The 27,294-nt window shown below is 37.5% G+C and overlaps 1 protein-coding gene and 1 non-coding gene across 2 annotated transcripts in view; one reads left to right on the top strand and one right to left on the bottom strand.

Moving 5' to 3' along the window:
- Nucleotides 1-27,294, bottom strand: part of CBL (Cbl proto-oncogene) — an 86,398-nt gene that overhangs the window by 727 nt on the left and 58,377 nt on the right. The window contains exons 3-15 of the mRNA XM_063093763.1: nt 23,283-23,429; nt 22,260-22,416; nt 15,080-15,201; nt 14,607-14,744; nt 13,537-13,624; nt 13,028-13,159; nt 12,611-12,814; nt 10,411-10,542; nt 9,948-10,325; nt 8,065-8,159; nt 2,222-2,362; nt 1,741-1,838; nt 845-1,027 (exon numbers count right to left, since the gene is read on the bottom strand). Coding sequence (XP_062949833.1) covers nt 845-1,027; nt 1,741-1,838; nt 2,222-2,362; nt 8,065-8,159; nt 9,948-10,325; nt 10,411-10,542; nt 12,611-12,814; nt 13,028-13,159; nt 13,537-13,624; nt 14,607-14,744; nt 15,080-15,201; nt 22,260-22,416; nt 23,283-23,429 — 2,015 coding nt within the window. The remainder of the gene's footprint in view (nt 1-844; nt 1,028-1,740; nt 1,839-2,221; nt 2,363-8,064; nt 8,160-9,947; nt 10,326-10,410; nt 10,543-12,610; nt 12,815-13,027; nt 13,160-13,536; nt 13,625-14,606; nt 14,745-15,079; nt 15,202-22,259; nt 22,417-23,282; nt 23,430-27,294) is intronic.
- LOC134377509 (small nucleolar RNA U3) lies at nt 11,185-11,399 on the top strand. Its single transcript, XR_010023534.1, has one exon. It is a non-coding gene; the product is annotated as a small nucleolar RNA U3 (small nucleolar RNA).

Here is a 27,294-nt window from a genome sequence, read left to right as displayed (position 1 = left end):
TTTTACAGGTTCAAGGATTTTAGAACAAGCCTCCTCCTTACCGCATTAGGAGCAACTTTCTAAATACACCATGCATCTGTTCTACTACCCACCACCACTATCATAAACATGACACATCTGCTCATGCTTCACACTTAGCAACAAGTTTTCCCACACATTATCATCTGAATTATTATTTTTTTTAATTCTGAGAGGACCAGAGAAGATACTAAACTTCTACAAATAAAGAAACAGACAGAAATAAGCCTAAGGTGCAGGGAAGAAGCATTAACCATGGCAGGGATCACTGCTTGTTTGGGCAATTGGATGCTGTATATGTTTTTCACCTGCTGTCCTGAAATCTGTCTTCAATTTCCAAAGTGACAGCAACTCTAGCTGCTACCCTACCAGGCGGCCACAGGTGCAAGAGTAGCCCTTAATAGTCAAGGGCCAGTGTGGGCTGACTTCAGGCCCATTCAGAATGTGTTCCAGAGCCAGTACGCCTCCTTTCAATGCAATGGGGCCCAGGAAAAAGGAATGCATGTTCTGAACCATCAGGCTTAATTAGCATGGTCACAAAGCATATTCAGAAGAGCTGGAAATCCTACCTACCTGTAGTACAGGAGGAGGTATGGTTTAAGGAACAACGCTGTTTCTAAGTCTGGCAAAATTCTGAAGAGTTTGACTGTAGTTTAACTTTCTAATTTGCAACCCAGGCCCAGCTTTCCTCCCACTGAGACATAATGTTTAGTCTACTACTTCCACATACTGACTTACTGCCACCAGGGGAGGTCATCTCTGTTTCAGTATAAATTAGGAGCCATATAGCAATTCAGGACAAACCAAAGGTAGTCTGGAGACTCACTTGTTGTGGGATCACCATCCAGAGACAACCAGCCAAAGGAGGAGCTGGCATTGGAGATATCTGAGAGAGTTCGGCGGGCCAGCACTGCTGGCACAGGTGGCTTAGGGACATCATACCCATCATCTTCATTTTCTGATTCCTCAGGGCCAGTGTTAGCAGGGGCTGCAGCCAAATTCCCTTTACCTGGAGAAAAGTTTGTGAAGCTGTCTTCTTCTTCTGATAAACTTCATTTTCTAACACATTTCAATATAGGGACATCCATTCATTCATGCATGTATACAATCATTTACTTAATTCAATAGTTACTGAATGTCTACTTTGGGCCAAATACCACGTCAGGCCCTGTGATTGAAGAAACAGAAAATAAAATCTGCAGCAATCCTGCAGCTCTCTTTTTTGAACATGTCAAAGGCTACCCTTGCCAAAGTTAATAGTCACTGATGTCAAAGACTCAAGTGCCATTTTACAGCACACATTCAACATTTCTGTCTGCACTTCACTTCGAAGATCAGCCAAAGGGCCCTGTGTGTGCAGGCTTCTTGAACTTTCAACATGGTACGCTAGTTAACATGAGAGTTGAATATTCACAACCCACACACAAAAGAATTCCATCAATGCAATGGAAATAAAAGGGAACTGCCAGCATTGCAGGTCCAGGCCATATAACACAAACGTCTCCAGGCCCTGGAAGGATGAAACAGCACCAAAGGAACTAGCTGTGTGAACAGGAAACAAAGAGGAGAGGGGGCTTTACTGCCCATGGATCAAAGGTATTTTACAAAAAAGATTATTAAAAAGAATTTTCCACTTAGATCAAGCTATTTCATTAGTCAAATATTACAGGCTCATTCCTATGGCACATCAATGATTTTTAAAGTTGCAGAGTGGCTACTCACCAAAGGTGCTGTTCTCGGTGACAGATGGTGCCTGGGACTGAATATTATACATTGCTTCATAAGTACAGCTATCAATCTGCTGGTCACAATCACATGCTCTGAACCAGAAGGAAAGTGGCATAATGATCTTTGGAAATAGAACCGTTATCTACAAATTTATTAAGACTTATCTATTCACAAGCACCCTAGACCCTGATTCTATCAAGACAACACATTCTCCTTTTGCCAGTATCACTAATAAATGTCATAAGATTGACTCCTGTGATGAGTTATAGATGTGTGCATTTTTGAGGTTACTGTGATGCTAAGAAAACATAAGTGAGACTGCTTACAGCTATAAGAGACTTAAATATTAGGAGCTACACTTATCTTTCTGTTTCAATTCTGGCTAAATAACATTATGTGCAGGTAGAGAGCCAAGCAGGTGAGAGATATCAACTGAATTATCCACATAAAGATATCAGGGTTGTTATGAACCTACTGTGAACTCTGGGTTGTCTCCAGTGGCCGTTTCAGCTCTGGCTTTTGAAGCCCTACAGGCCTGGAGGAGGGAGTCATATACTCTGTGTCTTCCTCACTTTCACACTGCTCCCCAGGTGGCAGTTTTGGCACAGGAAGAGGTCTGGAAGATGAAGAATAAAAAACAGAAAAGGAATTAACAAGCTGGAAAACTTTCAAGTATGAAATAAGTGGCTTCAAAACAGACACAACTCAAATTTGACAGAGCAAAATACATACCATCTAGAGAACTATTATTTCTACTGACCAAGACAATAATTAGTAAAAAGTACACCAACTAAAAATTTCACTTTCAGCCAACCAAAAGTGTGCTATTATGCTTGAGATATGTTACGCAAGGTTAGGCACCTGATACAAGTTAGTCCCAATCCCCAGAGAAGTTTCATAAGCGTCCCAGTCCTTCCACAAGTACCCCAGTTTCTCTTTCAGTAGGTATAAAATAAGAAACAACAGGTAGCTTTCTGACAATATGCTAGGAATGTATATCAAATCCCAGTTCTAAATCTACCTATGGGCTGGTTGGCTCAGTTGGTTAGAGGGTGATGCTGATAACACCAAGGTCCAGGGTTTGATCCCTATATCGGCCAGCAAACAAACAAACAAACAAACAAAAAAAAACCTACCCATGAATTCAAAAAATATATAGCTTGTCAAAACCTTTCTCATCAGTTACCTTACAGTATAAACACTTTTCTCCTCATTCTATGCAAGAGAAATCTAAAATAGAGATAAAGTGACTTAGTTAGCATTAATTCTGGGACTAGATCCCAGATCTTCTGACTCTTACTTCTGGGATTCTTGTTGTTACACCCATACATAACTTTCACCCAGAAGCCTTTGAAACAAAACTTCTCCTGCCACCCCGCCTCATGAAATGAGACAAAGATTAAAAAAAAAAAAAAAAAAAAAAAAACCCAACTAACTGTATAAGAAAAACACACACACACACACACACAAAATTGCTTCTTAGAGTGTGAATGTATGAGTGTCTCTTCTCTTCCTCGTCACTTTTTTTTTTTTTTTAATATTCTAAATACTCTACAAGGAACACCACTTGCATTTGTCTCTCTGTGTTTACTTAATGTTTCCTAATTATAAAAGCATACATACTTATTAGGAAACACTTAAGTGCTACAGAAACTTGACACAGAATATGATATGACAGTCCTCTATGATCTTACCTGAGATTTTTTGCTTAGGTGTACATATTAGTTTTATCATTGAAAAATTACTCATATGTATGCTTTGTTAAAATTCAGCAAATATCCACTTAAGATTTATGTAATACATGCTAAAGTTCTGAGACAGAAGAATACTAGTATTTATAACTTGCTTTTGAAATATGCCACAAAAGTAAGACGGATTGATGGATGAACAGAAGTACAGATAGATAAATGTGTGATAAAACAAATATACTAAAATGTAAATAGTAGAATCCAGGTGGTGAGCATATAGGTGTTCACTGTAAAATTCTTTCGCCTTTACTCCATGTTTGTAATATGTTACAATAAAATGTTGAGGAAAAAATGACCCATATTAAGAAAAAATACCAAGTATCCATGAAGGTATAGGGAAATAAATGGGTACTTTCTTACACAGCTGTAGAAATAAGAAATTGATACAACTTTTCTGGAGTGTAACTCAACAAAAGTATTTAACCAAACATGCATACATACCCTCAGTCTCAGAAATTCCATTTCTAAGAATTTTCCCTAAGGAAACAATCAGGAATATTCACTATGGCATTATTTCTAATACTGAAAAAACAGGCAACAACCTAAATAGTAAATAATAGTATAGTGAATAAATAAATTTTGAACCACATGTATGGCAATATACCTGAAGTCAGTTGTGTCTGTCAGTACTTTAGAGTTTCCAAGCAGGAGCCCCAGAGGCCTATTTCTGCTTCTACCACAGTAGATCCTTATCTATTTTACAAACTGGGGATCCACTTAAGTCAGTCCTGCTGCTTTACAATCATTTGAAATAATTTGAAAATCATTGTAGTGGAAGAATATGCAATGACAGACAAAGATATTCAAGACACTCCTAGTGAAAAACAGCATCAACAATATGAGTCCATATATATAAAAATGGCAACAAACTTACATCAAATTGCTAACAACTACTTTCTGACTCTAGGTAGTAAGATTATAACTTTCCTTTCTTCAATGTTGCTTATCTGTATTTTCTAAATTTTCTTTAATTAACACGTATGACTTTCATAAAGAGAAAAGGGTGATTATAAGGCCAATCGAAAAATTTTAATTACAATTCTCTTTGTTGATGAAGTCAATAAAAATATAAAACTGTACCTCGTTCTCACAGAATACTTTGGCAATATATACTTTTTTTTTTGACCAGTAAGGGGATCGCAACCCTTGGCTTGTTGTTGCCCACACCGCGCTCAGCCAGTGAGCGCACCTGCCATCCCTATATAGGATCCGAACCTGCGGCCTCGGCGCTACCAGCGCGGCACTCTCCTGAGTGAGCCACAGGGCTGGCCCGGCAATATATACTTTAAAAGAAAGAAGGTATGGAAAACAACCAACCAGCCAGAATGTGAAAGGCCAAGAATCAAGAAGGAGAAAACACTGAAGTAAGCATCATATTAGGGATTCTGAACTTGGGGTCTGAGGTAGTCTCAATGGGCTAAGGAGAGAGAGTAGAATTTTGGCCTACCATGACAGCCAACACAAAAGGGGCCAAAAATCCTAGAGGAGAAAGTAGGCCTGAAATTCTGCCCACAATTTTCCTCAGAGCTACTGCTAATCCCTAAACCGTTTATGCATGGGGTTAGACTCTCAGAAACCAAGCAGAAAGTAGCAATTGAGGAGCTGAACAGATATTTTGGTCGTCTTGCCAATCTGCAGTACAGAGTTGGAGTTATCAGATAGCGTAAGAGCAACAGCTGACATGGTGAAAAGGTCTAACATTCAGGAAACTGGAGTCCCAGAAGACGAGGAGAAAGAGAGAATGCACTATTCAGTCTATTTTAAGTAATACTGGCTAAGAACGTTCTAAAACTAATTAAAAACATCAAGGCACAAATTCAATAAGCTCTACCCACCTTAGAAATGATAAATATAAAGAAAACCACATAGGAACATCATAGTAAAATTGCTGGGAACCACAGAAAAAAAGGTCTTATAAATAGCCAGAAAAAGAAGCATTAACTTTAAAGAAGCAACATTAAGACTGAGAGCTAATTTGTCAACAGAAATAATGAAAGCCAGAAGATAGTGGAATGATATTTTTAAGATACTAAAACAAAATAACTCCAGTTCAAAATACTGTACCCAGTGAAAATATCTTTTTTAAAAAGATAAAAATGAAATAAAGATGTTTTCAGTCAAACAAAATTTGAATCCTATGATAGAAGATACACTAATAAAATTTTTTAATCTATTGATAGATGATACACTAAACACACACACACACACACACACACACACACACACACAAGTTCTTTAAGCAAACGGAAAAAGATTCCACATGACAAAACAGGAAGAAATGAGGAACACTGGAGGACAAATCTGTAGGAAATTTAAACGTCCAGGAAAGGTTAAGAGGAGCTGATATAAAGTAGACTTTAACAAGCCCAGAGCTCATACTGGAATATCTAGAATAACTATTACAAAAATAATAGAAGGAACGAAATGGTATAATAAAAAATACTTTAATCCAAAAGAAAGCAAGAAATAAGAAAAAAAAAAAAAAAAACCCAACAACAAAAGATTAGAAAAAGGGAAAAAACAGTAGGACCAAATACTCATATTCCAAGTATTTTAAGACAAGGAATGCCAGACTGAATTTAAGAGAAAAAAAACAAACAACCCAACAAGTATATACTGCTCAGCAGAGACATACTTAAGTATAAGGACACAGAAAAGTTGAAGGTAAAAGGATGGAAAAAGATCGTGCAAATACTAACTAAAAGACAGCTGATGTAGTCATTATACTATAAGATAATGCAGACTTAAGGCAGGCAAGAAGAACTACAAAGTAACAAAGGAAATCTCCTCATTAAAGGTAATGAAAACTCTTACCATTTAGCATCAGTAATTCTAAATTTTTATGTACCCTAATTACATAGACTAAATACATATACAACACAAATAGACAAAACTAAAAGGAAATGAGAAACCCACAATTATAGAGGGAGAATTTAACACATTCCTCTCATTTATCTGACAGAACAGGTAAATTAAAAAAAAAAAAATCAGAGGGCTGGCCCGTGGCTCACTTGGGAGAGCGTGGTGCTGACAACACCAAGTCAAGGGTTAAGATCCCCTTACCAGTCATCTTTTAAAAAAATAAAAAATAAAATAAAATAAAAATGAGAGAGACAATTTGAACAGAATTAACAAACCTGACATATTGTTGACAATACTGACATATACAGAATGCTACACCCAACAATCACATAACACAGTCAGTCGTTCCCTGGTTTCTGTGGGTGATTGGTTCCAGGATACCCTCCCTCCACATACATATAAAAATCCCCAAATGCTCAAGTCCCTTATATAAAATGGCATAGTAGGTGCATATAACACTTCCTCCTGTATAGTTTAAATCAGCTCTAGATTATTCTTAACACCTAATACAATGCCTACACATCACTTCATTTGTGTAGATTCAATACAGTACTTGGTGCACAGCACATTCAAGTTTTGCTTTTTGGAACTCTGTGGAATTGTTTTTCCCTGAGTATGTTCAATCCGAGATTGGCTGAACTCATGGACGCAGAACCCACAGATAACAGAGGGCCAATGGTACATTCTCATTAAATGAAGGTGGTACATGTTACTGGATTTTACCATAAACCAGTCACTAAAAAATTTGGTTTGTGACCGCAATGGAAAGAAGCTCGAAAGCAGTAACAGGATAACTAGAAAATCTTCAAATGTTTGAAAATAAGGCAACATATAAGTAACTTGTGAATCAAGAAATCACAATTGGAAAAACACATCTGATCTCAATTGTAATGAAAATATGATATATCAAAATTTGTGGAACGCCAATAAAGCATCTGGTATGAACTGAATGTCTGCGTCCCTCAAAAATCCATGTGTTGAAGCCATAACTCCCAGTGGAGCTATATTTGGAGATGGGGCCTCTAAGGAGGTAAAGTCGGATGAAGTTATGAAGGTGGGTCCTTGATCTGACAGAATTAGTGTCCTTACAAGAAAAGGCACTGGAAAGTTTATTCTCTCTCTCTGTCCGTTCACACACACCAAAGAAGGCTATGTGAGGACACAGAGATGAGAAGGCAGCCATCTACAAGCCAAAATGACAGCCCTTGCCAGAAACCGACTATGCTGGCAACCTGATCTCAGACTTCTAGGCTCCCAAACTGTAAGAAAATAAATTTCCACTGTTTAAACCACCCAGTCTGTAGCATTTTGTTACAGCAACCCAAGCAGACTAATAAAGCATTCATCTCAAGAAGCTAGAAAAATAGCAAATTAAACCTAAAGAAAAGTAAATAAAGAGCAAAAAGAAATGAAACAGAAAGCAGATACTCGATAAGAAATTTTTAAAAAAACAACACCAAAATTGCTTATTTGAAAATATTAATAAAATTAACAAGCCCCAGCAAAACGATCTATATACATGTATTCAAAAAAAAGAATGGAAGGAAATATTCCAAAATAAAATATGAACATTTCTATATGGTTCAAATACAGATCAATTTTTATTTTCTTCTTTATACTTCTCTGGGTTTCCTAAATTTTCTATAAATAAGCTGTTTAAAAGTACCAATTCTTCTGTATGAAATACTGTTTTACTAAACGTACTTACCTGGCAGCCAGAGAATAAATGGCATTAGCAGATGAGGAAGGTTTGATTTTGGGGTGCTCACACTCTGGACCTGCTAATGGGCTGCTATTCATATTCTGGAAAGTAAAGAAAAGCACTGAAAAAGAACTTCCTTACAACAGCTAAGTATCTCCTCTTACTTACTGAACCTATTCAAAATAACAACAGTAAGGTATAGACACGGATCTCACTCTCAATGCCATGCCTAGGGGCTATCACACCTGACAAAAGCATAATTGCTTCTAGGCTCTAAGAATGTTCAAATGTAAGGGTTAGGGAGACAGAGACCTAGAAAGAGCAAGGGAATGGTTTTGTGTTTTGGGGGGTTTTTTTGTTTGTTTTGTTTTTGTGGCTGGCTGGTAGAAACGGGTGTTTTCATTTGTTTTAATTCTAGAAAGATTTGAGTGAATCGGCTGTCTACAAAAATACCGTTTCTGGCTTAAATATATCCAAACTCAGAATGGTCATTCTATACTGATGGCAATAGAAAATCAAACCTAATCCATTCTTATTAATTAGACTGCCTATCACATAGGTGCCACCTAAATGTTACCCTCCCCTTTCCTTGCAATCAAAAAATATGCCATTCATCTGAGTGCCATGACATCCCTCAACTTCACCCTTCCCATTCTATCTCCTTAGATTTCCAAGTACATACTTGGTAATTCTTCCTTTAGTGGCTCATCTCAAATCCAACATGTCGCTAGTTAGCCAGTGTGTGTGTGAATGGATGATTTCTCGTCTTTTTTCCTACCCACTTTCAAGCCTTAATGAGTTTTCGTTTCATGCTCTCTTAAGGATCTACCTAATCTGGCTGCTTACTTCTGCTCACAGACGATTCTCCCTCCTGCTCACTTAGCACCAGCTACACTAAAACCCTTTGTCCTTCATCTTGGAAGATCTTCCCCCAGGAGCAGCATAGTTCCCTCTCCCCTACTGCTTTGGGTCTTTGCTCAAAACTGTACCCCATCCCTTCCTGTACCTCCCAGCCCAACTCCAGATCTCCCTATACTCCTCCCTTCTTTGCGTTACTTTTCTCCAAAGCACTCATCATTGTGAACATACTATATATTTTACTCAACTTGCTTATTTTCCATCTCCCTCCCACTACAATACAAACGGAGGGCAAGACGTTCTGTTGAATGCATAAATGAGCCAACAAAAGAACAAATTCCTTCCCACCCCCAGTTCTGAACCCCTTACGGTCATTCTTAGACAAAGAACTGCTAAGCTGCCTTTTTTCAATCTATTCTCTTTTCAGTCTATCCTGTATACTACTTAATATTAGATTAATTTAATTCATCATTTTGGTCATGTCATTCCACTAACTTAAAACCTTCAAATGCTCACTTCCTACCAAATAAATTCAAATTCTTTTGGGAGGGGGTATTCATAGCCCTCTAATCTATTGCTAACAATTCTTTCCAGCCCTTTTTCCTATTCTGATACATAAAATTTCCATTCTACTCAAATAATCTACTCATCATTTCATAGTACACCTTAAGTATTTCTGTCATTGTGGCTCTGATATATCTTAAAACTATATCCACTTTCCAAAGAATACTTCAGATTCAGATGTCACTCTTTCCATAAAGCCCTCATGACTGCTCTATCCGGAAATAATCTCTCCTTTCTCTAAAAATTAAGCATTTTCTAATTATACCACTTCTGGAATTTATAAAAGGGCATTTACTGCAATATTTACAGACTGCCTTATCTGCTCTACTAACATATATACTTTTTGAGGGTAGGGATTATGTTATATTTTCTCTGAATTCTGTACAAAACCTATCACAATATTTTGACCCATAAAATACCATTCACAAATATTTAACAGGCTAAATAATTTCAACATTAGGACTCACCATGGAGGTATCCAGATTGAATGTGCTCCCAAGCCTAGGCACATCTGCTCTGGGTTCCATTTGTGAGGGCAATGAAAATGGAAGTGAGTGCCGGTTGGTTAATTCTCTTCCTGTCCAGGGATCACTGGGGCTTGGGGCAGCTACTGGTACTTTGGGGATTGGTCGGGGCAGCCATGAGTCCCCAAGGCGGCTAGAGGGGACAGGGGGCAGTTTGTCTCTGGCTGGACAATCGCCTGGTGTACAAGGTAGGGGGCGTCTCTGAGGCCGGGTTTCTGCTCCAACAGAATATGGCCGGTCTGGAGGGGGTGGCGGTGGAAGATCTCGAAGTGTGGGAGGCACTGGCAATGGTTTGTCCTTATGAAGGGAGACAGAAGCAGCCTGTGAAAGCACGATAGAAGTAAATCAGTCAAAACCTACTGCACAACAAAGAATCAGAAAACTACAGAACTGGATAATGCTTTACCTTAGGAGCAGTTCCAAGACCAGAAGCACTTGAAGTAACAGATACTCGCTGCTGCAGCAGGTCAAGTCGTGGTGGCACTGGGGGAAGAGAAGCTTGTGGAGCCATGGAGAATGGAGAAGGAGGCCTTTCCACCTACAACAAATAAAACTTAACAGGTTACTCTTGTTTGGAGAACTGGTATCTTTCAACTCCTCCAAAGCTTTAGATGGCAAATACTATGTGAACACTAAATACAACTACCAATGGGTCAGACTCAGGCTTGGGTCACACAAACTCCTCTTAAACTCAGAAACTTACAGAGATTCTAACACTTGCTGAATTATTTTTGTGTCACCATAAGAGGGCACTCTCAATCACAGAAATACCATGCAGATGGCAAGCTACACGCAAATGTATCTGCAAATGGCAGCACTACAGGAACCTTCCTAGCTTGCAATTTTAAAAAATTATTACAATTTTCTATCTACTCATCTTTGGAGGAAAAAAAAGTCTTTTCAAGATTAAAAATAGGAATCCATATACAAAGAAAGGGGCAGACATTAACCTCTCAACAAATCACCTGGGAAAATAATGTTTAAGAGGCAGAATAAGGAAAGAGATCAAAGATGATAAATTCTCTGTGGGTTATTATGATAAAAAGGAAAAAAAGGGGATTTTTAAGAGGAACTTTATTAACAATATCACTAAAAAGCATCTTGACTCCTTGCAAATAAATTATTTCAATTCGATAATCAAGAGATTAATATTTCTATAAATTTGCATTCTAAAAAAATGAAGACTACACTTTCAGGGATCATTTCTATAGTTTGTTACTACAGAAGTTTCTTTGAATGTGCAGGGCACCGAAAACCATGAGGAGGAGGCATAGTGTTCTCTCCTGAGAGTGAAGCAGGCACTTGGTGTTGCTTTGCTGCAACTATCATTTGCCACTGATGATCGTTCTTCTCTTCCTTTAGAAGAGTTAGAGGGCAAGAACACAGTCTGATGGCTTCGAGGAAATAAAAAATGAAGTGCCAAATTAGAAGAAACAATGAGTGTATAAATAACCTTTTCCATTTCCCTGCCTACAGCAGGGTGAGATAACAGATAAGCTTGTCAAAGTAAGCTGCCAAGAAACTTACAGTAATTCATACAAAACGCTACTCTGCATTTGCATTCCTCAACAGGAAGCAACACTGATGGACTACAGGCAAATATATATTATAATCACTTATGCAAGATGACAGAAAAACAACTATCCCCATACTTAGTCCTGTCATTAGTGCTGCATGGTGAATGAAGGAAAAGAAAGCCCTCATCATTAGCTATTGCTTTTATGCATGCTTAAGAAAATGGGCTCCATGTCAGCTGACAATGCTGCAGGAGCAGCTAGACATCTCAAGGATTAAGAAAGTCGAAAATTATTAGTCAACAAAAAAGAGAAAACAATAAAAGTTATTAGTCAAGCTAACTTACTTTACCAATATCTTGTCAGTCCCTACACCCTGCTGATTTTTCCCTAAAAGAATCTCATATTCTTACCTTCCTTTTTATTCTACTTACTAGCCTCAGACCTAATTTACTAAAAAAATTTCTAATGATTCTCTCGACTTATAATTTCTTATTTCACCAAATCCTACTTACCCCTACCGGTTTGGCCATCCTCACGAACACAAAAACCATTAGTAACTTGTCACTTCCCATGTCATAAAATCTCAGTCTCCTGCCTGGCTTTAGCACATCTGTCTAATCTGGTCTCCCCCGCCAACAGTATTTCCCACATCTCCCTGACAGGTATCATTGCTGCTCTAACCAGGCTCATCTCATCAGTGTTTCCTGCATGTGCTGATAACACCAAGGTCAAGAGTTTAGATCCCCATACCAGACAGTCACCCAAAAAAAAAAAAAGAAAGAAAAAAGTGCTGGAATGCCTGCTCACAGATCCTGGTTCAACTTACCAGCTATGTGATCTTTAGCAAATTCCTTAACCTCTTTGTTCCTCATTTTTCTCATTTGTTAAATGAGGATAATACTACTACTTATCCATAGGGGTATTATAAAGATTATATGACTTAAAATAAGTGTTTAGCACAATATCTGTCACATAGTAAATGCTCAATAAATATCAGTTATTATTATCCCTTGTAGTTTGGGTGTCATTAACTGCTCTATGGCTTTAGAATACAACTCATATTGGCAGTCTCCTAAATTGCAGTCTTACCTTGGCACCAGCCAATTCCTTCATCATGAAGAGAGAATCATCAGCTCTTTCATCGTCATCATCATCATAATTTGGGGAAGGGGCTCCCTCTGCTCCTTGCCTCAACAGGCTGCCACTTCCTCTAGGATCAAACGGATCCACCACAATGGGCTCAGTACCTTTAATTTCACATCGGCAGAAAGGACAACCTTGACCTTCTGATTCCTGCAGAGGAAACAGAAGATGGTAACAGACACATGAGAAGGTGCATAAAATATTTATCTACTAGGAAATACATTTCCTAGAGATAAAAAAAGAAATTAAAAGTTGAAACCTACCTCATAAGCCAGGTTACCCTTTATATCCATAAAGGATATTTAATATCCAATTCTTCTGAGTGATTACACAGCTAAGAAAATGCATGGTTTGAATCCATACCTGCCAGGATGTAAGACAGGATGTGCACATGAGGTGTCCACAGGGCTCAATCTTTACATCCTTATCATTTTCAGCACATATTTTACACAGTTGGAATGTGGAGCCCATCTCACAGTATAATTCATATTGTTCCTTTGATTAAAAAAAATTAAGAGATTTGTTGCATGAATGAATGAATGAATGAATGAATGAATTACTACATCCGTGAACACTAACAGGCATATTGAAGACTATTAATTTCTATACAAATTTTGCTCATATAAAAATGTCACAACAGTGGTCAATATTCTCCCATTAAACCAGAAAGCATCTAGTCTTGGTCCTATTCTAAGCCGCATGGTTTAAACCACACACACACACACACACACACACACACACACACACACACACTAATCTAATCAATGGTTTGAAATCAAAGTGTTCTAAATACTTAATTCAATTATACTGTCAGTTCTATAAAATATATGCTATATATACAGTCATATGGTTATACATGAAAAAAAACTCACCTGGGTCACTTTGATGTGGTCTTGGGGAGTTGGTTCACATAAGCCTGTCAGGTCAGGATTCTGGTTACGTCCATCAGGAAACAAATAGCTGTCAAAAGAGTAATCAACACCTTGGGATTTTATGGAAGCCAATTTATCAGTACTTGCTAATATAGACAAATGATATCTAGGAATTCTAAAAGGGCAACTTTGTGTAAGTGTGAAGGTAAATCTTCCTAATACTTCAAAAAATAAATAACATAAAACAGTTTCAAGAAGATATTCTCCAAACACTGATATTCCTTCTCCAAAGCACAATGCCATGAGCTCTATCTTTTAATTGAGGAGTTGGCAAACTTTTTCTGTAAAGGGCCAGATAGTAGACAGGTTATGCTTTATAGGCCACATAAGTCTGTGTCACATATTCCTTTTTTTTTTTTAAATAACATTTTAAAAAGGAAAAATTATCTTGACTTGCAAACTGTACCAAAACAGCTAGTCCATGGGCTGTAGTCTGCCAACTTCTATTTTAATCAGTGGATTGCCACCAGATATAAATTTTTAACTTATCAACTGAAAATCAATTTGAGTTTCCCCCAAAAATAGCAATTCTGGAATAAATAAGAACTTAGTCATAAATATTAGCATAGGTTACGAAAGCCTGAAGAGATGCTACTGAACCAAAATGAAGTTAGGATGAAGGCAGATGAAGGCAACTGAGGCCTGCTGTCATTAGGAATATCAAATCGCTCTAACATTGGCTAGTTAAATAACTGGTAAAATTTCCTGCTAATAGATATATTTTTGAATCTAATATAGACCTGAAAATAAGTTAATATTTAGAAACAGAGAAAGATAAAGTCTACTCTTGGTAATAACTGAAGCAACAGAGAAAAATAATTTCACTCAAGGAATCACTATCAAAAAAAAAGCAAAAGTCCTATAGAACCTGAAGGTCAAATCAATAAAACCTGTTAATAGGTTTCCTGAATCTTAATTTGTAGAAGAACTTGGAACAAAGTCGTTAATGGTGAAGTTTTACAGCCCCTAAGTTCCTAGACTCTAGCAGACGATAAGCAGTAGGTACTCACAAGCCTTCCCTGAAGCCATCAATCAGTGCTTGGAAGAGAGGTTTATTGTGGGGGATTGTCTGGAGAATGTTCCCATCAGCAGTAACATACCCAATAGCCCACTGACCCAGACGAGTGCAGCTCAGCCGGAAGATGTAACTGAGAACAGAGATAAATACAATCTTTAATACATATGCTGGTACTAGGGTAGAAGGCAAGACAGAGACAAAAATTAAAAGGACCATCAAGAATAACTTCTTCAATTACTCCAAACCAGAAGCAAAAAACACATAAACCAAATTCTTAAATGGCTTCAAAGCATTTATTAATTCATCAGATCTGAATAAGTCAATTTGCTGATAAACAGACATCAATTTTATTGCAGAATCTTGGTCACGGGGGAACTAATAAAAGATCATGTTTCTTCTGTTCTAGCAGAAGTCACAAGAGAATAATATTCAGGAGAATAAATTTCTTTGCTTCATTTCACTGACCTGCCAGGTTTGTGAATGAATTTCTGGAGCCGAGCTTTCACTTCATCATACGTCAGGAAAGCCATGTAACCAGGATGAGTTACAGCAAGGCTATTCCAATTCCTGAGCAAAGAGGACCATGGCTAAAGAAACAAGAGATCAATCACAGACTGTTCATTTGGCTCAAGACATACAATCAGCCTCAGAGGAATGAAAAACAAAAGAAAAAACAACTCCAATGCTGAACTGTAAATTCTCAATTTATTGTCACAAATTCTCAATTATACTGTCACTTTGAGGGAAGACAAACATGTTTGGGAGATAAAAACTTAGAAAAACTAAAAAGAAAAGAATATATGCCTATAGGGAGAAACTTAACCATACAAAACGAAATTCAAGAAACTAAAGCAGCTCTAACCAACAGTAGTGGTTAACAACAAACAAAAAAACAGAAAAACAGGATAGGGCCTACATGTGTAACTAATGAGTTCCAAAGAAATGTTGATGCAAGTTGGCCTATACACACTGGAGAAAGCATTATTTTTAGAGAAAGAAAGAACTAAGTTCTTTTTGAAGCATCCACACATCTCAACATCAACAGTCAAGAATTTCAATACAATAGAAGAAAAAGTTGGAAACATATGCAAATGTCCTAAAATAAAAAACTGATAAAGGGGCCAGCCCATGGCTCACTCAAGAGAGTGTGGTGCTGATAACACCAAGTCAAGGGTTAAGATCCTCTTACCAGTCATCTTTCTTGGAAAAAAAAAAAAAACTGATAAAATATGTTATATTACTTCCGGTCAAGATGGCAGAATAGACGGTCCCTAGCGTCACTCTCTCCCACAAATCAACTGATTTAAACTATAAAAACGTAACATCAAATGCATATGGAACAGGGAGACATCCAGTGGGGGAGGCAGACGCTCCACAGAGACCACATGCCCTGAGGGGCCGCTGTCACATGATCCGGCAGATAGGCTTCACTGCCGCCACCCAGCTCCATTCCCAACCCAGCCCAGTGCGCACAGAGTGGGGAGACATCGGCAGGGGAGGCGGAGGCTCCGCAGAAACCACACACCCTGTGGGGCCGCCACTGCATGATCCAGCAGGTAGGCTTCACCGCAGGCACCCGGCTCCATTCCCAGCCTGGCCTAGTGCGCTCGGAGCAGGGAGACGTCTGGCAGGGGAGGCGGGAACTCCATACGGACCACACTGCTGCCGCATGATCCAGCAGCCAGGCCCAATGTGTACAGAGCACAGAGACGTCCACCAAGGGAGATAGAAGCTCCGTAGAGTCCACACACCTGTGGGGGGGCTGCCGCCGCGCGATCCAGCAGCAGGTAGGCTTCACTGCCACCACCCGGCTCCATCCCAAGCCCAGCCTAGCACACACAGAGCAGGGAGACATCCTACAGGGGAAGGGGAAGCTCTGCAGAGACCACACACCCTGTGGTACTGCCCCATGATCCAGCAGCCCAGCAGAGTCCAAGCTGACCAGAGAGGTGGCTCCCGGGAGAAGCCCAAGACCCAAGGCAACCACACACGCAGGGCACTAGTAGCCAACTGAGCATCACTGAGGTAGCCATACCAAATTGGCAACCACAACACCATCTTAGTCAGTCAATAGTGTCAAACCTGTGGACTGCGAAACCCCCTGCCACAATGAATAAACATCAAAGAAAAGACACCAGAAATACGAAAAATCAAGAAAGTACACCACCAAAGGATAAGAACTCTCAAGCTCTAGATCCTATAGAACAAGAAGCCCTTGAAATGACAGACAAGGAATCTCGAGTGATAATTCTAAGGAAACTGAATGAGATACAAGAAAACTCAGCTAGACATCATGATGAAATGAGGAAAAGTATACAGGACCTGAAAGAGGAAATGTACAAGGAAATCAATGTCCTGAAAAAAAATGTAGCAGAACTTGCCGAACTGAAGAAGTTATTCAGTGAAATAAAAAACACAACAGAGAGTGTAACCAGCAGGCTTACGGAAGTTGAAGAGAGAACCTCTGAACTTGAAGATGGGCTGTTTGAAATAACACAAGCAGACAAAAAAAAAGAAAAAAAAAAGAATCAAAGGCATTGGTGAAAATCTGAGAAAGGTATCAGACAACCTTAAGCACTCAAATATCCAAGTCCTGGGTATTCCAGAAGGAGAGGAAAAAGGAGATTGCACTGAAAACATATTCAACAAAATAGTGGCAGAAAACTTCCCAGGTATAGGAAAAATCACAGATCTTCAGATCCAGGAAGCTCAACGATCTCCAAACGTATTCAACCCAAAAAGGTCTTCTCCAAGACATGTTATAGTCAAATTGGCAAAACTCAAAGACAAAGAGAGAATCTTAAAAGCTGCAAGGGAGAAGCGTCAAATCACCTATAAGGGAGCCCCAATCAGGCTAACATCAGACTTTTCATCACAAACCCTGAAAGCCAGAAAGGAATAGGATGATACATTCAAAATACTAAAAGACAGAGATTGTCAGCCAAGAATACTCTACCCTGATAGGCTATCCTTCCAAAATGAAGGGCAAATAGTATATTTCTCAGACAAATAAAAACTGCGGGAGTTCACCACCACACGACCACCCTTACAAGAAATTCTCAAGGGAGTACTGGATTTGGTTCCTGAAAAATAACTACCACTACCATAAAAACCCAAGAAAAATCAAAACCCACTAGTATAATAAAAATGGCATTCATGAAGAGAAAACAAACAAACAAAAAGGCTCTCTACAACCTAAGGAACCAACAAACACAGAAAACAAACAGTAAATCAGAAAGCAAGGAACAAAAGACACCTAAGACAACCAAACAATAATCAATAAAATGCTAGGAATAAATCAACACTTTTCAATAACAACTCTTAATGTGAAAGGCTTAAATTCCCCCATCAAAAGACACAGACTGGCTGACTGGATTAAAAAGGAGGACCCAACTATATGCTGCCTTCAAGAGACCCATCTCACCCATAAAGACTCACATAGACTAAGAGTGAAAGGATGGAAAAAGATTTACCATGCAAACAGAAAAGAAAAACGAGCTGGAGTAGATATTCTTATATCTGACAAAATAGACTTTAAACTAAAAACCATAAAAAGAGACAATGAGGGACACTACGTAATGATAAAAGGACTGATCCATCAAGAAGACATAACAATCACAAATATGTACGCACCCAATATTGGAGCAGCCTGATTTATAAAACAAACTCTATTAGACCTAAAGAAGGAAATAGACACTAATAGCAAGGGACATGAACACCCCACTGTCAATATTGGACAGATCATCTAGACAAAGAATCAATAGAGAAACACAAGATCTAAACAATACACTAGACCAATTGGACTTGGCAGATATCTACAAAACATTCCATCCAACAACCTCAGAATATTCATTCCTCTCATCAGCACATGGATCATTCTCCAGGATAGATCACATATTAGGTCACAAATCAAGTCACAACAAATTCAAAAAAACTGGAATTATCCCATGTATTTTCTCAGACCACAATGGATTAAAACTAGAAATCAATAACAAACGAAATTCTTGAAACTATACAAACACATGGAAATTAAATAGCATTCTACTTAATGACATATGGGTCCAAGAAGAAATCAAGCAGGAAATCAAAAAATTTATTGAAACTAATGAAAATAAGGATACATCATACCAAAACCTGTGGGATACTGCAAAAGCAGTATTAAGGGGGAAATTTATTGCATTAAATGCTCACCTCAGAAGAATGGAAAGATGGCAAGTGAACAACCTAACACATCACCTTACAGAACTAGAAAAACAAGAACAATCCAAACCTAAAGTTAGCAGACGGAAAGAAATCATTAAGATCAGAGCAGAACTTAATGAAATTGAAACCCAAAAAACAATACAAAAGATCAATGAATCAAAAGTTGGTTTTTTGGAAAGATAAATAAAATTGACAAACCATTATAGCATGGCTGACAAAAAAAAGAAGAGAGAAGACTCAAATAACAAAAATTAGAAATGAAAAGGTGATATTACAACTGATTCATCTGAAATACAAGGAATCATTCAATACTACTATAAACAACTATACGCCAACAAATTTGAAAATCTGGAGGAAATGGATAAATTTCTGGACACACACAAGCTCCCAAAACTGAACCATGAAGACGTAGAAAATTTGAACAGACCAATAACAATAAAGGAGATTGAAGCTGTTATCAGAAGGCTCCCAACAAAGAAAAGCCCAGGACCAGATGGATTCACAGCAGAATTTTACCAAACATTCAAAGAGGAATTGACACTGATTCTTTACAAACTATTCCAAAAGATTGAAACGGACGCAAATCTCCCAAACTCATTCTATGAAGCAAACATCATCCTGATACCAAAACCAGGTAAAGATATAACCAAAAAAGAAAACTACAGGCCGATATCCTTGATGAATATAGATGCAAAAATCCTCACTAAAATACTAGCAAACAGAATACAGCAACACATATGTAAAATTATTCACCACGATCAAGTGGGATTCATCCCAGGGATGCAAGGTTGGTTCAACATACGCAAATCAACAAATGTGATACACCATATTAATAAACTCAAACACAAGGACCATATGATCATCTTTATAGATGCTGAAAAAACATTTGATAAAATTCAACCCTCATTCATGACAAAGACCCTCTATAAGTTAGGTATAGAGGGAAAGTATCTCAACATAATTAAAGCCATATATGACAAACCCACTGCCAATATCATCCTGAATGGGGAAAAGCTGAAAGCTATTCCTTTAAGGACAGGAACTAGACAAGGATACCCACTCTCACCACTCCTATTCAACATAGTGTTGGAAGTACTAGCCAGAGCAATCAGAGAAGAGAAGGAAATAAAGGGCATACAGATTGGAAAAGATGAAGTCAAACTGTCCCTGTTTGCAGATGACATGATCCTATATATCGAACAGCCTAAAACCTCTACAAAAAAACTCTTGGAATTGATAAATGATTTCAGCACAGTAGCAGGATACAAAATCAAAACACAAAAATCAGTAGCATTTCTTTTCTCCAATAGTGAACATGCAGAACGAGAAATTGAGAAAGCCTGCCCATTTACAGTAGCCATCTAAAAAATAAAATACTTAGGAATTGAGTTAACCAAGGAGGTGAAAAATCTCTATAATAAGAACTACAAACCACTGCTGAGAGAAATTAGAGAGGATACAAGAAGATGGAAAGATATCCCATGCTCTTGGATTGGAAGAATCAACATAGTGAAAATGCCCATACTACCCAAAGTGATATACAAATTCAATGCAATCCCCATCAAAATTCCAAAGACATTTTTCTCAGAAATGGAGAGAACTATCCAGACATTTATATGGAATAACAAAAGACCACGCATAGCCAAAGCAACGCTAAGCAATAAAAATAAAGCAGGAGGCATAACACTACCTGACTTTAAACTATACTTCAAAGGTATGATAACCAAAACAGTATGGTACTGGCATAAAAACAGACACACTGACCAATGGAATAGAACAGAGAATCCAGAAATCAACCCACACACCTACAGCCATCTGATCTTTGACAAAGGCACCAAGCCTATACACTGGGGAACAGACTGCCTCTTTAGTAAATGGTGCTGGGAGAAATGGATATCAATATGCAGGAGAATGAAACTAGACCCATACCTTTCACCATACACTAAAGTCAACTCAAAATGGATTAAAGAATTAAATATACACCCTGAAACAATAAAACTTCTTAAAGAAAACATAGGAGAAACACTTCAGGAAATAGGACTGGACACGGACTTCATGAATATGACCCCAAAAGCACGGGCAACCAAAGGAAAAATAAACAAATGGGATTATATCAAACTAAAGAGCTTCTGCACAGCAAAAGAAGCAATTAAAAGAGTTAAAAGACAACCAACAGAGTGGGAGAAAATATTTGCAAAATATACATCCGACAAAGGATTAATATCCAGAATATACAAGGAACTCAAACAACTTTACAAGAAAAAGCAAGCAACCCAATCAAAAAATGGGCAAAAGAGCTAAGTAGGCATTTCTCTAAGGAAGATATACAAATGGCCAACAGACATATGAAAAAATGCTCAACATCACTCAGCATCCGGGAAATGCAAATCAAAACTACACTGGGATACCATCTCACCCCAGTTAGGATAGCTAAAATCCAAAAGACTCTGAACGATAAATGCTGGCGAGGTTGTGGAGAAAAAGGAACTCTCATACATTGTTGGTGAAACTGCAAAATGGTGCAGCCTCTATGGAAAATGGTATGGAGGTTCCTCAAACAATTGCAGATAGATCTACCATATGACCCAGCTATCTCACTGCTGGGAATATACCCAGAGGAATGGAAATCATCAAGTCGAAGGTATACCTGTTCCCCAATGTTCATCGCAGCACTCTTTACAATAGCCAAGAGTTGGAACCAGCCCAAATGTCCATCATCGGATGAGTGGATACGGAAAATGCGGTATATCTACACAATGGAATACTACTCAGCTATAAAAACAAATGAAATACTGCCATTTGCAACAACATGGATGGACCTTGAGAGAATTATATTAAGTGAAACAAGTCAGGCACAGAAAGAGAAATACCACATGTTCTCACTTATTGGTGGGAGCTAAAAATAAATAAATAAATTCACACACACACACACACACACACACACACACACACACACACACACACACACACAAAAACGGAGGCGGGGAAGAAGACATAACAACTACAGTTCCTTGAAGTTGATACGACAAGCAAACAGAAAGGACATTGTTGGGTGGGAGGGAGGAGAGGGAGGAGGGAGGGAGGTTTCGGTAATGGGCCACAATAATCAACCACATTGTATATCAACAAAATAAAATAATAAATAAATAAATAAATAAAATGTTATATTACACCCATTTTCTGGCCATTCTACAACCATTAAAATGATGCAAAAGAATATTCAAGTACAAAGAAAGATGTGAGGAGAAAAAGCAGATTGTACGGTTATTATTTTTAATATATATTTATCTACATAATACAGGGTAATTTTAATCTTTAATCTTTACTGTTTCTAAAGTGAATTAAAATACTTTGATAATAGACAAAACCCCAAATGTTATTTTTTTAAAAAGCTTTCTTTTCAGAAAAGCAGCAGTAACCAGTTCAACTTTAAGTATACTACCTGAAATAATCTCGTAAAGATATCAAATTCAAAAACTGAAATATAATCATTGCAGGTCAGATCAATAGTGGATTTCAGAGCCATGGCCTCAAGTCCAGAACTGATGGGATGTACTTCATGTAGTGCCTGTCGAAAGCTCTTCCAAGGGACTATTGTCCTGGAGTCAGGGTGGGAGAAAGGATACAAAGTGAGATAACATATAATTTCAGGCACTGCTATAACCAAGAAAAAGAAAAAGCTACACATTAAGCTCTTAATATCAATTTCAATTCTTTTAAAGAGGCTGAGCATATTTTGGATTGAGAACAGAAAGAAGGGAGGAGTAAAGGATATATTTCTTAACTTTCTAATCAGTAAATTAGTAACAGAGAAATCTTTTCATGATATTCCTTGGCAAAATGTCACAAAACAAATTAATCCCTTTTCTCATCTATCTTTGTCTTTCTTTTTCTTTCTTTTTTTTTTTTTTGGCTGCTGGCTGGTACAGGAATCCAGACCCTTGACCTTTGTGTTAGAATCTCATCTTTCTTTAGACATTTGTTCTACTAGAGAAGCATAAAAAGAGAGATGAGATTATCCTTTTAATAAAATAAATGAAATCTGTAGCCAGACCATTACTACTAACTAAAAGCTTGTATTTTAAACTAACTTTTCTTTTCTTTTTTTTTTTAAAAGATGACCGGTAAGGGGATCTTAACCCTTGGCTTGGTGTTGTCAGCACCACACTCAGCCAGTGAGCGAACTGGCCATCCCTATACATCCCTATATAGGATCCGAACCTGTGGCCTTGGTGTTATCAGCACCGCACTCTCCCGAGTGAGCCACGGGCAGGCCCCTAAACTAACATTTCTAAAGCTTGTAAAAACATTCTGTATTCTTTGGGAAGAAGTAGATACACATATATTCATTATTGTTCTCAAAAGCTTTCCCATGTTTAAATATTTCCTTAATAAAACACTAAATAAAAACTCACAACATAAGCTTTAGTTTTTCATAGCTCAAATTCATTATCTTGAGACTTACTTTTCCCCAAAAGCTTTTCTCCAAAATTCTGCAGCATCTGCTTTAGTAATCCGAAATGTGTCTCCTTGAAAGAGTCCACTTGGAAAGATTCCTTTTAGTTCTGCCAGCATGTGGCTGAAGATCAGGGACAGTTTGGTTAGGTTTCGCCTACAAGTGATCAGAAGTGCAATAATTAAATAAAGACATAAAATTATTTTTTATGTACTGAATTTACCATACAAGATGTCTAATTAACATGAACATTAAAATACATTTAGAAAGAACCTCTTCAAATATACTTTCTGGCCAATATTACTCAAAGATATAGAGAACTAGGGAAGAAGAGAGGAAGGAATGTGCTGCTGACAATATTAAATGCTCTGTGATATTGTTATCTTTGTTCAAAGGGCTTCAGAAACCGTTTTGCTATAACATCATATGACACATGTGAATATAATGGGAGAAAGACTGTTGCATTCACTGGGTCCATTCCTATCCTCTCCGCTCAATCAGATGTAAAACATAGTAAATAAGAGAAAAATTTTAATAGTCATATATTTTAGACCTTTTAATCTTAAATTAATAAGACTTAATAACTCTGAACATGAACCAACTTACTTTTTTAAGATAACAGCTAAGAGAAATCAACAAATAAATGTTAGAGCTTGTACACTGCTATAACCATTCAACCACAAGAGAAAGGAAATGTTAGAAAAGCAAAATACTTATTTCCTGATTTGCATAAACTGTTCTACATTTTTAAAAATACATATATTTATTATCATTCAACTCATCCAAATTAAAGACAAATAAAAATTCTCAATAAAAAGAACTATTTAAATATCCAGATTTAACAAATGTTTTTACTAAATCAGACCTTAAAGAAGTAAATTTTACAAAACAACCCCTCTTCCTTTACCAAAAATGAAATGCTAACATCCAAACCACATAAAAATTTCTACATATAAGTGCATATGCTAGTATTCTTTTTTTTTTTTTTTTTTTAAGATGACCAGTAAGGGGATCTTAACCCTTGACTTGGTGTTGTCAGCACCACGCTCAACCAGTGAGCTAACCGGCCATCCCTATGTGGGATCCGAACTCGTGGCCTTGGTGTTATCAGTACCGCACTCTCCCGAGTGAGCCATGGGCCAGCCCCACTAGTATTGTTTTTAACAACTAGTTAACTTTGTTCTAATAACCTCTGCTGAATGAATGTGATTATAGAGATGCTATACAGTACCAAATTTAACACATCAGATGACGTCTGTACTTTTAGGTATGCACTTTGATCATTTTATCTTTGTTATTTTTATTGATATTGTCATACAAAACAGGATATAGATGCTTCAGATACTGTTATATATCAAACCAGTTACAAATTATACTCGCTTATTTTCCCTTGCCTCAATAATTTGTATTTACATATTCAAAAGTCTATTTCCTATAAATGAATTATAAATTTATATATTATTGATTGCTCAAAAATCATCTTTATCAGAGATAGATTTCTCTTTGTTTACACTATACTTGAGGGTCAACATCAGTACTATCTTCGTCTTTCCTGGATAAAATGCAGCACCAGATTAACCAAGTCTCTTTAGCTTTCTTTTGCAAAATGCTGCTGAAATCTTTCTAATCAGCTTTTCCACAAATCAGCTTCAGTTTTTTGGTGTTTGTCTTCTTTCTTATACTGAGCTATTCCCTTTCTAGTTTCCTCTTTGATTTTATCAAATGTGATCAAATTAATATTCTCTGAAGACAGTCTAAAATAATTCATATGCCAAATAGCTCAAGCATAAGATAAAAATACATGCACTTAGCCTATCCCTAACCCCTATTAACTGTTTTCCTCCTTGCACTTTGAGATCCTTTGATTATTGCTCGTTAGGACCTCCACCATTTGCCAAAGAAGATTCAAATACAGACAAGATCAAGAATATACCACAAACAGGTCTTATAACACCAAGGTTGGACTGGCCAGCACCAAAAAGAAAAAGAATATAATCACAAATAGAATATGAAACAGATAACTTGATAAAAAAAATTGCAAAGTACAAATTATTCCCGGTGAATTTACTTTCAAATCTTCAGCAGGACACTAAACTGCACAATCAGTGAGTGGCTTGAACCTCAGCTATATAACATTCAGCCAAATAGTAATCCTTAAAGATAGGGAGGAAGAGCCCATGATTCCCTTAAGATATGCTAAATTACTAAGATCCTACTATGTGTAAAGAACTATGCTAAACAGTATAGCAGAATAACATATGAGATGATAAAAAAAATACACATCACACTCCCAACGTTACAACAAGAGTCCCTTCCGAAGAAAACAGGTTTGAATCTTACTTCTTCCTGAAAAAGATATTTTCTTGGGTTTTCCAATGTTGTTCTCTCTTGGTTTTCCTATTTGCTTCTGTTCATTCTTTGGCTTTTCTTCCCATCCTCTTACGAGGTATTTCCCAAGAATTTGCTATTTTCCATTGTTTCTCCACATACTCTCTTCTCTTCCTTTGAAATCATAGAGCTTCAAAAACTACTTTGCAAATAATTCCCAAATCCTAGGCCTTGGTAGCTTTCCAATTGCCTACCACATTTCTCCACTCAAATGCTAGCCCCTCCAAACAACATGCTCAGAATTAAATTAATCTTCCTTCTTAAATCTGCTCTTTCTTCATGTTCCCTATTTCTGTATTTAATAACAATACCGGCCTGCTGCCAAAAAAATTAAAATAAAATAACACTATCTTACTTCCCACAAGTTCAAAACCTTAAGAGTTATCTTGGTTTCTTTCATTTCCCTTGTATTCCATATCTGATGTCAATTTACTAACAATTTGTTGCCAATACTACCTTTGAATCACCTGCCTACTAGGTAATTTAAATGCCAGTCCTTCAGTCTCTTCCTATGCAGGTCCAATCTTACCACATTTACTTGCCTTTTAAGGTGGAGGAAAAAAATAATCAATTTCCACAGTGCCAATGCGATAAAATCCAAACTTAGCTTGGATTTTAAGACTTTCCACTAACCCGGATCTAACCTAACCTTTCTAATTTCTTAGTTCTTCACTAGTATGTTCCAACACAACTGAATACTTCACTTTCCCACCTTTCAGCCTCTGCTTATCGCTTTCCCTAGTCTGAAATAAGACACAGCTGCAATGTAATTTCTTAAGAAGCTGGCTAGATATAACAAAACTCTAAACTGCCCCAGCATTTTCTCTGTTCTCTTGTCACCTGAACCCATCTTGTGCTACAGTTATCTGTGTACGCAAGGGCTGAATCCATTTCTGATATGTATTTATATCCCTCCAGGCACCTGGCACAAATTTCTAACTTACTCTATACCTTCAGAAAACATGTGAGTGACTACCACGTGCTAGGTTCTGGGGATGTGTACAGCAATGAACAAAACAAAATTCCTGGTTTTATGGTATTTACATTCCCACAAGAGAATATCAGGTGGTGGGAGAAAAAAGCTTTGAAAAAGAATAAAGCAGAGAGAGAGAGAGAGAGATGATAGATAGAGCCATGCAGGGTTGCTTTTTAGGGAGCATTAGTGGATTGAATTATGTCCCCCCAAAACTACAGAAGCTTGAATTGTCTCCCAAGTTTTATGTATTAGAAACTTAGCCCCCATTGTGATTGTTACGAGGATGGGAAATCCAATCCTATTACGGTAATTGAAAGGTAGAGCCTTAAAAAAAAAAAAAAAAAAAAAAAAGACAAAGAAAGGTAGAGCCTTAAAGAGGTGATTGGATTGTAGGACCATGCGGTAGTGAATGGATTTTAAATGGTGGTCAGGGGCATGGTTCTGAGGGCTTTAAAATAAGAGGAGAGTCTGTCTTTCTCTCTCTACCCTCTCTGTTGCCATCATCTTGCAATGTGAGACCCCTGGGTAGCTGTTGCCACCACCAGATGGACTTTGGACTTCCCAGCCTCAGAAACTGTAAGCAATAAATTTCATTTTCTTTATAAATCACCTAGTTCAGTGTACTTTGGTATAAGCAACAAAAACATACTAATACAG

Source organism: Cynocephalus volans, chromosome 4 (assembly GCF_027409185.1).
Source record: "Cynocephalus volans isolate mCynVol1 chromosome 4, mCynVol1.pri, whole genome shotgun sequence".
NCBI classification, from domain to species: Eukaryota; Metazoa; Chordata; class Mammalia; order Dermoptera; family Cynocephalidae; genus Cynocephalus; species Cynocephalus volans.
This window is presented reverse-complemented; position numbering and strand designations above follow the sequence as displayed.